The sequence below is a fragment of the Onthophagus taurus genome, chromosome 2 (genome assembly GCF_036711975.1).
Source record: "Onthophagus taurus isolate NC chromosome 2, IU_Otau_3.0, whole genome shotgun sequence".
Classification (NCBI taxonomy): Eukaryota; Metazoa; Arthropoda; class Insecta; order Coleoptera; family Scarabaeidae; genus Onthophagus; species Onthophagus taurus.
This window is the reverse complement of record NC_091967.1, coordinates 3,099,571-3,112,090: the sequence shown is the minus strand read 5'-3', so window position 1 is coordinate 3,112,090 and position 12,520 is coordinate 3,099,571. Positions and strand designations below refer to the sequence as shown.

The following is a 12,520-nucleotide window of genomic DNA, read 5'->3' as shown; positions in this document are numbered from 1 at the left end:
CCCATCTAGACGAGTGGAGCTTCTCTGGGATATCACTCGATATTGTCCCCGATTTTGACGCCGTCGCCATCGTCCTTTTGAACTGCGGTCCTTATCCTTCGGTAAATTATTTTGTCGTGTACCTGTACGTCTTACACTAAATGATTATACCTGAGCAGAAAGGGGGCTGATGTTTCAAAGGGACCCTAAGGACCTCCTTCTTTTTTGCTCCCCTTTGAAGAGTACTCATATGTTTTTGCAAATAATAGGGACGTAAAAAGGTTGGATTATACATTGACACCATTTAACTGAGTTCACTAACAAATATCGTCATTCTTGAAGCCCAATCGAGAGCGTCTTCTTATTATCAAACTTTAGAGGCGTCGACGTCGCGTTACAAGAACGCGAGAGGCAACCTCGTTACGTTTCAACTTTGCCTCGGGTCGCGGTTCACAAAAGAATCCGTTGGTGGAATTGAAATATTTCCTTCCCTCGGCAACCTTGTTTCGAACAGTAGAGACGTCGCGGCACTATCGTCCTTCCAATTTTAAACTGCTCGTGAAGCAGAAGAGAGGATTTTTATAAAGGATGAGCTAAATTGCGGGCCTGCAATAAGGAACGAGCAAGTTTCGCTCATTATTGCACCGGACTCGCTTACGCGAGCTTTTCGTAAGTGGATATCGTTCCTTTTGTACTAGTATTTATATCTGTCTAAAAACTTTGCTAAAGACGTACGAGGAAACATTTTAAGTAGTTTTCCAATAATCAACTTGGAATTGAAACGAAAACTAAATCAATAAAGATTTTATTAAACGTGAGTGAATCAACAACATAAATCTCAAATTGTATGTAGTAGTTGTCGAACTTATCTAGCGTATATGACAATACCGTAGAGGGAGCGTGTGATGTTTAGATATATGTATTAATCTGACGTAGTTTAGTCGTTAATTAATGTGCATATGGAGGTGACACGACGTGGGTCGCAGCGCTCCCTGCGAGTTACTATTTGCAACGCGTCCGCCTTCCGCCGCGGGGGCGCCACTGCACGGTGCCAACGTTACGTGCGATGTTCGACGCAGACTTATTGCCCTGATTGACGGACATTGCAACACGTGCGTTTGATACGGCTCCAGGTCATAATAAACTCCGACGTTGAGTGATTTTAGATTCGAAATATAACGTTTCGTCAAAAATTGATGTCAACATCACACGAAACGAAATTTGTTGAAAATGAACATAAAGAAAGCAAATATGGTGAGAGAAGTAATAAAAGAGTACTTCTGTAAGGAGAATATTGTACGCTCGAACAATATGTTAAACGAGTGCGCGCGAATTCAACTAGGTGGCGTAATATGGGATGAATTTGTGCATGACATACCGTACTCCTCGCTTTGCGTACCTTAGACGACCCTATCTCCCTGGTTGAGATACCCATCTTCTTGTGTTGCCGTAGCTGAACTGGGTAGATGATCTGGTAGTAATGCGATCCGATGTTGCGCACCATTTCTTGGTTTTGCGTGTACTCTCTAAGCAACCGTTCCACTTCCCCTGAAAAAAAGAAAAAAAATATCAGGTTAGAAAACTAATTTGACAGAGTTAAACGTAAAAAATTATTTAGATGCTGCATTTTATGTTAAATCAACTTACAAATCCTTCCACTTTATGTAATTTATTTTTAGCCTTGTTAGTTTGCTTATCTTGGTACCAAGCAATAGCTTTATAAAAGTGTTTCAACTCAGATTCTTGCTGAAATAAAAAAAAATATATAGATGACATGCCTTTAACAGCAGATACCATAGCTGCCCAACATGTACAAGAACGTTTAAAAGCTTTGTACCAATTGGTGCATGACATTGAGAAGAAGAGACAACAAAGGGATTATTATGAACATGGGATTAATAATATTCAGAAAGTGCAAAACGCTCAAGATGAGAAATCCTCACTACATTATCAGATGAAATTAAAAGGTTTATACAAAGGCACAATAGCTCACGCTAAACAAGAAGTCTTGAGAAAAGCTTTACAAAAAATCACCAAAATACGGAACATTAAAAACGAACGTAGAATTCAGACCCTGGTCCTTGGATGAAAATGTTACTAAGTTCTGCACAAACACTTCCGTTATTCGTAAGTAAAATTGGTGAAAAACCACCTCCTTTATGCGGTGCTGTTCCAGCCGATCCAAATTATGTAGCTAAGGTTGGCGATATGGTGGCCGCTTTGGTTAAAGTAGCCGATGGTGATTGCATCCTAGCGGAAGTAGTCAGTTATAACCACAACACGAATAAGTACGAAGTTGACGATATTTTGGAAGAGCAGACTCAAAAGGAACGTCACACGTTGAGTTTACCCTTAATGAGAGCAAATTCTGAAGCTGACTCTAATGTTTTATTTCCACTAGGAACAGTAGTGATGGCTTTATATCCATAAACGACCTGTTTTTATAAAGCTATTGTAAATAAGCAACCTGCGACTCATATGGATGAATATGTATTGTTGTTTGAAGATCCAAGTTATGCTGAAGGTTATTGCCTTAAAATAGAAAATATATTACTTCATCATAAAAAATAAACAAAAGTTTCGGGTTTAGCCGTGTATCTTAAGACCAAATTAACTATCGGAAGTTTATTACTATATTAAAAGGAATTTGATAGTTTCCTTCAGTATATCCAAATATTTTAATTTTAGATGAGCATTGTATTATATATCGGATTTCCTTACAATCACTGTTTAACAATATCTTCTGAAGTGCGCGCCCAACAGATTTGAATTTCACCGTATAAGTCGACGATGGTAATCAGATACTACGTACAGTATTTGCGCATTCAGGGTTCTCAATTTTCATACGTATCGGTTTTCCTTAACAAGCGGGAATATCGGGGAACCGGTATTCTATAGATTGTGCTAGGCTTTTAGCCCCGATTTCATATCGGGGTCACCGCATCCCGATCCCACCCTAACGACAGCAAATAAGAGAAATCCCTCAGCTCGACCTTACCCGTTCAGGTGTGCATATTTTTGATGGCATCGGAATCGAGTCATACTCTATTTCCGGCGGAAATGTTTTATGGCGCCCAATCCGTGCTCGCGACGGGCCCCATTATCCGGGCGGCCCCGTTTGGACCTGTTTCGGCCACTGCGTCGATCCAATCTGCGTTTTGCAAATCGGTCCGGTGCCGGTGACGTACGGATTTGATTAAAATGTAGATGTGGTGTTGCGAAAGGAAACCTCTCCACGGAGTGCACTTTTTATGGCTTCCCGTTTTTCGCCGATTGACGAATGTTTCCAATATGCAAATTGTCTCGATTTGGAGCGGAACGCGTAATGAATCGGATCACTTCTTGATCAATGGCTACATTCTTACTGATCACTTTGTATTATTTCTGAAAAATGAAGATTTAGTAATGATTCTTAATACAAAAAAGACCCGTCATGCGAAGTCTGTCGTCATAGTAGCAATTACGTAATCGAACCTTTGACCGGAAGTCAATACAATTCATCAACGTCAATCGGCCAGAAGAGATACGACGGTCATTTATTCCACACACGTTGCCTAGATGTGTGTTTTATTACGGGCGCATTATCCGCTCGGCGCATGATATATGATTCGTATCGTTTTATGCGTTTCCGCTAGAGGTTGACGCCGTGCCCGGAATACGTTGGGGTTTTGGGCAAAAAGGGCGGCTCTCAACTCTGTATCTCGACGTATTTCATTTTAAAAGAGTACGAAATATGTACATATATTAACCAAAATGGTTGTATATTTTTAATTTATTTGTAATTGTTCTTTTTAATTCAAATCTCGTGCACTCAATTGTCGAATGAAACGACCCTTGCAGTCGTAATTGCGTATTATGGTTCGTTGGAAATAGTTGAAAACGCAAAGCGCTTGGACAAGGGTGCGATTTTACCTTAAAAAGCCATTACCGAGGTTGAACGGTCCACTTTGCCGGGGTGGCTGGCTGGAGCCAAAAGTTAAAAGGTCCGCTTTGATTTTTCTAGCGAACCTCGCCAGCACCCTCCGCCTCATTGAGCTGCCCGCTGTATAGGCCATATTGCGGTGTTCTACCTCACATCTACGTAAACGGCAACTACCATGACTAACGCTCTTTGCGAAATAGCCTATTCATTTATCGTAACCTTTTTGTTAGCCGATTTAAAGAAAATCTCTTTACGTTGTATGCTATAAAACAATCGATTTCGAGAATTGAAAAAGGTGCATCTTTGCGCGAGCGATAGTAATAGAATATCGGCTTTCCGTCGACGCGGATATAAATAAAACATCGCGCTAGATTCGAATGTCCCGCACGCAAATTCAATTACACGGAGCAATCTGTTCACCATTAGGCGAAACGAACAAAAAGATTTGTTCGCTATTCAATTGAACGATCGAAGACACCACGGTCGCCTGCTGCGATTTGTAAAACAAACAATTTGGATCGAACTTGTCCAATTAAACCGGTATTACGGAACAGAACCCATTACCTATGTCGAAATCTAGTCCACAAATTAATTCTAAAATGATGTAACGAAATTGTACATCTTCCGTACTTTTACGTTTACATTAACACGCTCGTGCCAATCTAAATAAAAAGCAAATTCCGTTTCTCGTGCTTCGCACTGCTTCTGACAAGCACTTTCTAAAAGACATCCCCATCGAAATATTTTATGCATAGTCCGAGTACATAAAGTGCTACATCGTGTTATGGTTTCCCAGGCGACTGTGACATTTTTCGCAGGGAGTGACGATATAATACGACATGAACTTTCGATGAAAATGGCGCTACTTACTGTTCCTTACAATATTTTGATAACTTGATTTATTTAAATTGAATTATATCTTTAAAATGATCAATGTTGATTGAGTAATCTATTTTACCAGTATTTTAAATGTAAACGAAGAAAATATAAATTAATTGATTTTGTACTTTTTTACTGGTTTATTCTTAAATTCGGCTTGACAAGTTTCGACTTAGGTCATCTTCAGAAGCGTCGTTAATTTAAAAAACCAGAGTTAAAAAAATGCACGTGCACTTTCAACATTTGTAGAATTTCCAATACTTTCTGTCATAAATTAATGACGGATATACATTATAAATTAAAGTTTTGTATACATATGATTAAAATTCCAAATATTAACACATTAAAATTTGAGGTAAAGATAAAACGAATTTACTGGTAATGTCGTCAAGCCGAATTTAAGAATAAACCAGTAAAACCGTGTTTGAATTACAGCTTTTTTCTACAATACTTAATTAAATTAATTACTTTTACTACTTTAATTAATTTTCAGTACATCATTTAATCATCACCCACCATAATGCTCAAGCAGAACCCATGCGCATTTTGCACCAAACAACTTCCATTACTACGGTAGCTGTTAGTTGCGACATACGTCAGTGCAACAGTTGCGAATAATTCCGTCGACAGTTGAACAGTACCGTTCCGCGTCCACAAACCGGATATTACTGTTGTGCTGACGTGGTCGTTGTTCCAGAGAGGCGCTGTTTCGCCACGAACGTTGTTTACCAGTCAACAAATAAGCGTAAAACGCTAAAATTGCGCCCTCGCTGAACGTACAGACCTCATTTGTGATATATTTTGCCAACGTCCGATGAAAACCACTGCTAGTTTGTGGCGAAATGCTAATGGATTGCTGCTTGTAATTTTATCAAATTTGTTACTATGTTGTTACTATTTAAATAACTAAATTATGTTCGTTTAGTAAATCACATATATTCATCAGTTATTATGATTAATAAAACAGTGAAGTATTGAAATGTAACAGTTAAAAATCAAGATTGGAATGTTATCGGATGAAATACTCGTATAAATATAAAAAAATTGAATTTCAGCGATTTTGCACTCGAATAAATCAGTTAGGGTCAGAATGGCGAACAGTTCCGCCGTTGATCGCGAGACCAATAAATTTTAATTAACACCTGCTTCGCTCGCAAATTCGTTAAAAGTTTTAATCACCTACCGAGAAAGCGCCGTTATTTGCTCGGGAACGCGATGCCCGGCCAGGCGAACGCGGATGGCAATAATTTCTATCATTTAACTTGGGAAGTGCTACAAGTATTGGGGGGTGCGGACTTGACCGGTTACCTAAATCCAATTGGAAGCAAAGTTGAATGGATTCGACCCGCATTACGAGCTGGAGATCAAGCGGGTTACAGGATTTTTGCAGGTGTGCGTTAATCTTAATCGGTTCCTTGCAGTCCACTTGAACCCCCTCTTGCTAAAGTAAACCAACCAATTCTTAACTCAAAAATGAATAATAGATTGTATTAAATTTAAAAAATTACTCCTCCACGGTAACGTCCAAATCAGTTAGTGAATTGAATCGGAAACATTTGCACAGCAACCATCGTAATTTCGAATAGCTACACGGCATCGGAGCACATCTGGGGCATTAATTATGGAGCTAATACAGATCGAGGACAACGCCATAACCCGTGTACCGAAAACATAATATCCGAGCTTCCGGTCGAATCGGGCAATAACGAGCGTAGCGGCATTATTCAATCTGACGAACGGTCCCGGTTTGCCCTGCGGTTTTCTACACGTTTGGACTCTATTCGTGCTAAGTAATTACGCCGGAGAAAATGTCATGGGCGACGGATATTAGTTTGTTCCGTTCGTTCCTGCTGACCCCTTATTCACCCCCACCATCACCGTTTACACTCTGCTCCTGGGCTTCAATGCAGCCACAGAATGGAGCGGGGTTTGTCCCTAAGGCGGAAGATGACAGGAACCTGTTGAAAAGGTCTGGTGAGGTGTAGATCCGTACAGAGACGTCACTAGTTAAGTGGTGGATGTAATGTCTTTCAGAGAAGTTGCATTTACTAAACTATAGTGAAAGATCGTATAATGTAGAAGAGATGTGATTTTCTTGTAATAAATGAAACCTCTCAATACAAGCGGTATTAATTGAAGTCCTGATTTCGCACTAGCGCCATCTTTTGTTGGTTAGCTGTTTCAAAAGATAATATTTAAATAAATACAAACATTTCGTCTGAACGCGCATCTAAATCCGAAACTTAATCTTATAATAAAAAGAAAGTGCGGAAAAGTAACTAACACTAGAGTAATTTCAGTTATAAAACTGCTATTATATGATAACTAACTTTAGGTTTAAAATGTCAACCTCAATTTTGACATATTTGTAATCTTTATTAAAAATCCTTTAAAATGAGTACAAACACGACATATTTATCTTCAATATTAATGAAGTTATGGTCAACTTCCGGTTAAGAATGTCAACTTTGACATATTTGTAATCGTCATGAAAACTCCTTTAAAATGAGTCCAAACATGATACGTTTAATTCCAACATTAATCGAGATATAAGCAACTTCTGGTTTGAAATGTCAATGTCATTTTGACATATTCTTAATTTTTATAAAATGTCTTAATGTTTGTCACAAAAACAAAAATATAATAAAAAAAATAAAAAATTAAGGTTGGTATTATTTAAAAATTAAATTTTATTAGTATTTTTTTTATTCTAACTTTTTTGTTTTTTGAGATCAGTGCGTCATCTTTGGACTCATTTTAAAGGTTTTTTAATGAAGATGACAAATATGTCAAAATTGACTTTGACGTTTCAAACCGGAAGTGATTGTATCTCCATTAATATCAAAGTTAAATATGTCGTGTTTGGACTCATTTTAAAGGATTTCTTATGAAGTTGACAAATATGTCAAAATTAAAATTTGAAAGTTCGAACTTTTTGGTTTTTTGAGATAAATGCGTCAAGTTTGGACTCACTTTAAAGGTTATTTTATGAAGATAATAATAAATAATATAGTAATAAAATTAAAGTTGATATTGACAACTGAAAGTTTTTTTCTAGTTTTAATTCAATAAAAATATACAACATAGTAATATCTTACGCTAACTAACGCTACCTACCACTGCCACTAGAACTAACACTAGACCGAGAACTAGAAACATTCGGATTTAGTCCCACGTCTTTCAAGACTGTTAAACCCGAATGATTCTAGTTCTAGGTCTTGTGTTAGTTCTAGTTTTAGTGCAATAAAAAAATGTCGCTTACTCAAGTAATGTATAACGCGGTCCAATTTATAGGTGGATTTTCATTGACATACCGCGAATGGATTATACTTCTTAGTTATCTTCTTTACAAGTAAGCCTCCGAATAAATAAAGGGTCTTACACTGCGTGCTCAGGGCGATAATCTCGTTTTGCGTACCATTTGAGCTGTCTGAAGTTTGTGGCGACGGAAGTACGACAGCGGCTCGGAAAGTTTACCAACAGGATTTCTCACGATTTTCACACTGCCATTCCACTCGTTTGTCGTGGATTCAATAAAAGTTTTTTAATGATATCGGTAGGAGGGCGACCGCGCCCTTATCTCTCGCGCTCACACCACCAGAAGGAAAATTTCGTCCAATCGATGCTTCAGGATCTCGTTAATCCATTATAAAAGATGGAAAGTTGTGTTTTTAATTGCTACATTTCATTCGTTTATTAGGAATTCGTTTAATACTGCTTAATCCCATATATGACATGCAATATTAAACCGATAATTCGTAATGCTCAAAAGAGCCAGAGAAATAGAGATGAAACATTTTTTACAATGCTTTGACGGACCGATTTCAATGAATCGTTAAATCCAGTTTTCAATTTACAATGAAAAATTGAATCTATCTCCTATTTTACACAAAGGTAGAGATGGAATTGAATAGCAATTAATAACTAATTTTCTTCTCGAACGGTATTAGTTTTGTGTATAAGTCTGTGTTAATCGGACATCACGGCTATGTTTTATACTAAACTAGGGATGACAGGCAGCAGTGGCAGAAGCATTTAGTGGAAACGGTTCTGTGCAAATCGAGAAAAACCGCATCGTCGCGGCGCTGACGCCGTCCGTCGCTGAAATTAATTTCCCAACGCGAAACGGTAATGAATTCATCGCCGGAATACATTTGCATGCTAATTGTGCGTGATGTCGGCTCAGCAGTTGGCGCATTGATAAAAATCAACCATTCAACACGAACGGAACTAATTCGCGTTTCAAATGTCAGAGCACGAACCAAGCAACCACTTGAAAACGGACTTGACACCACAACATTCCAATCAGTGCTTTCGAATAAATATTATACTTAATGGTTAAGTTAAGTGACATTTATATCAAGTTTTTATTTATTAATAAAGTCCAAATTAACAATAATAATTAAAAAGCTTTTAGTCCATAATTATTTTGATTTAATGACATACTCGGTGGTAACGACAAAATTTACTTTAAAACAAATAATTATGTTTATACATATATTATTAAATTGGTGGAGCAAAATTGAAAATAAATTTTCTATGTAAGGAAGGATTTTAATAAAGAATTCAACTAGTTTTATTTTTCCACATTTTCGCTGTCCGTTTCAAATTCTTTGATGTTAGAAATTCAATAAACTTATTGTATACCTTAGCCGAATAAAAAGCGAAGTGTTTTTGTGCTATTGACTTATTTGTTCGAATTGCAAAGGCAAGCCTGTGACATGCAGTTCGCGTACAATAACAATGGGATGGGAATGTTATATCCCTTTGAGTGTTAACTGCCTTAATCACGACTAGTCGTGACATACAACTGTTTTACTGTCATCAAACCAGATTCCTCAAACAACAATACAGAAGGATAGATACGAGGTTTATGTAACATTACTTTCATAACAAGTTTTTGGGCTGTAATTACTTTTTGTAGGTAATGACCAGCGGACGAACCCCACGCAAGAATACCATACTATAAGATAGGTTGAACAATTCCAAAAAAACAGCCAAACAAGGTTTGGACTTATCAAAGCTAGATTTAATTTTTGATGTAAGTTCAGCAATAGCAACACTCTTAGATTTACCTTCAACAAAACCACACTGATTCTTTGACAGAATATTATTTTCATTAATAAAACAAGTCTAGTCAAGAAAATATCCCTGCTCGAAACATCTATTGAATAAAATAGATAAAGAAATGCTTAAAACAAAATAAGAATAACAGTGTTATTGTGCAATTATTGTTCAATTTAAATTATTGACATGAACATGAATAGTAAAATTCCCACTTATCTGTTAAATAACTGTTAGGTTATGTGCGATTCAATTCGATTGAAGATCTCTATTGGGTTGGAAAGTCCCTCCTATTAATGGAAAACGGACAGGAATCCGAAAAACTTCGGCTTCAATCTATCTCTTCAATCGTATATTGTTTGGTTTAGGAATGTGGTAATTGCCCTTGGAAAATTTTCAGGAATCAGGTAATTTCTTCTCAATTTATTTCCGATGTTTAAAATTTATTTAATTAAATTTTGCTTCTTTTCTTTTTAGGTTAATAAAAAGAACGCTATATTCGGTGCTAAGATTGAACTTATCGGAGAACTAATTTTAGGTTAGGAGATTATTATGGATTTTTTTAAGGTTATAAGGAATTTAACAGAGCTCTTGCCCTTACTAAATTGAACTGACTTAGCTCAACTTTTTCCTCTTCTTATATAGTCCTTTCCCCTTCTCCAGAAAATTTTCTTGGTTTCATTTTAAATCCTCTATCATCATTGGTAGATGGGTTTCGCGCCATTTCTTCTTTTAAAAATATTTTAAATATATCGTAATTTCGAAAGCGCCATCTATCGGATTTCTTTTGAATTACTCAAAATTTCGAAATTTCATTCATTAAAATCTTCTTTATTCCTTCACTACTCTGGATGAGACTTCGTATTTAATGCATATGACCTTCTATTTCAATCATCCATTGGAGGTTTCAAAATTCTCCAACCACAAAAGAAGTTAGAAGTTTACAAATTTAAAATCCAATTTCCTAAGTCAAAATCGTTCAAAATCTTTCGGAATCTAATAAATTAGATGTAGTTGACACTAATCTTTCCTTTTTGGATGGTTTTGAATGAATATTAACAGTTTTAAAAGAATTATGGGCAACTAAAAATTAAATGTCAAAAGAATTGAGGTTATGTCTCTCTCTCTCTTTTAGGTAACCTGTCTCGGAAGCTTTATTACAATATTAAATTGAAAATTAATCATATCATCCGTATATGTAGAAATTAACATCTCCCTAACATTTTAGATATTGTAAAAAAATTTTCATCTTGTTTGGGTCAGAACTGATAAAGTTATAACAGAATTAACTTAAACCACTAACCTTTTTCCAACCCCGTCAAAAGTTTTTCAAAAGATTGGATGAGTTAATTAAGATGAAGGATAAGTTAATGAATCTTAATAATATTCCCGACATTCAATTCAAATTTACTTCTAGCAAATAACTCCACAGCATATCAACGAATGAAGGTTATCGAAATTGATTGTGTCAATTAAATTTAAGATCTTTAGTATTATAGATTAGGCTAAGTAGTTACGTTTTGTTATGATTTTCGTTTAGATTTAAGAAAAATTAGGACGATGTGCAAGAAAGACGTAATTCCTTGAATATCCATGACCTTCAATTTGACCTTGACATTTACATTTTTTGACAGGTATTGATTTTGGCGACTTTTCAGACGATTTTAGATTCTAAAAACATGCAAGATCGATAGATTGTATCGATTCAGCCCATAGGCCGCAATTTCATCATTTTATATATTTAAATTCCAATTTTCCAAACTCCAACATCAAATTACGACTTTCTCGAAGGAAATTGACACCCGAAAGCGCGTTTATCTAAAAAAAAACGAAAAATTAGCTATAAAATTACAGAATCTTAATCAAATTTAAAGTTTATTAATAATTTCGAATATTTTCAAAATTGACAGTTATTTTCGTTAAAAAAATCTATTTTGGCTAACCTGTGTAATTTATAATTCCCGCCACTTAATCAACCAATCAGAGAGCCCAGATTCAAATTGAGAGGATCAAATTTGGATATCCAAGATGCCTTTGTCCAAAAAGGGTATATAAGGCCGCGCAAATTGACACCGGAGAGAGTTCAAATTTAGCTAGAGCCAAGCGTTGTCGAATCTACGTCAAATTAACCTTAAATTTTCTAACCTAAGTCTGAACTTAGAATTTTTTTTGACAACTCAATTTTTTTTATCAAGTAAAAGTAAATAAGTGTTTCTGAATTATCTTCGAAGAAATCGAAACCATACCTGAGTTCGAGTCCAATCTTCTATCCTGTTCCATCCCTCAAGATCAAGATCAGCCAGCCATTTTTAACTGACATTTCACATCTCCGGAAAGAAACAAGATAAGTGAACGTATTTCCTTTTATCGGTAATCAAACGTTACTAACTTGAACTTAATCGTATACCTGTTTCTCGTTTAAACCATTCCGTTTCTTCAGAAATCTTTAATTTTTATAAAAATCAATCTTAAAAGACACTCATAAAATTAACGCGTATAAGCTTTGTCTACGACAACACTCTTCTAAACGGGTTACCTCTTTCTTGCACAGACGTGTTTATTTAGGCTCGTTTTTATGTTTAGTTCGTAAATTTAAAAATTTAGTTAATAGATGTCTCCATGAACCTGCGATTTATTTTTCTTTCCCTGAGATTCATGTTCTTTAATTTAAAAATG

General features: G+C 36.0%; 1 protein-coding gene, 1 long non-coding RNA gene and 1 pseudogene across 16 annotated transcripts in view; 1 reads left to right on the top strand and 2 right to left on the bottom strand.

Moving 5' to 3' along the window:
• Positions 1–12,520, bottom strand: part of LOC111415128 (disintegrin and metalloproteinase domain-containing protein mind-meld) — a 259,766-nt gene that overhangs the window by 47,285 nt on the left and 199,961 nt on the right. For 14 of the 15 annotated variants that reach the window (XM_023046660.2, XM_023046654.2, XM_023046662.2 and 11 more), the window contains exon 3: positions 1,358–1,527. In XM_023046660.2, the coding sequence (XP_022902428.2) occupies positions 1,358–1,527 (170 nt within the window). The remainder of the gene's footprint in view (positions 1–1,357; positions 1,528–12,520) is intronic. The other variant, XM_023046658.2, reaches the window with a different exon arrangement.
• LOC139429134 (SAGA-associated factor 29 pseudogene) lies at positions 1,557–2,550 on the top strand (annotated as a pseudogene).
• Positions 11,601–12,338, bottom strand: LOC139428902 (uncharacterized). The gene is made up of 3 exons (XR_011639569.1): positions 12,091–12,338; positions 11,788–11,959; positions 11,601–11,662 (listed from the first exon to the last, which is right to left on the bottom strand). It is a non-coding gene; the product is annotated as an uncharacterized lncRNA (long non-coding RNA).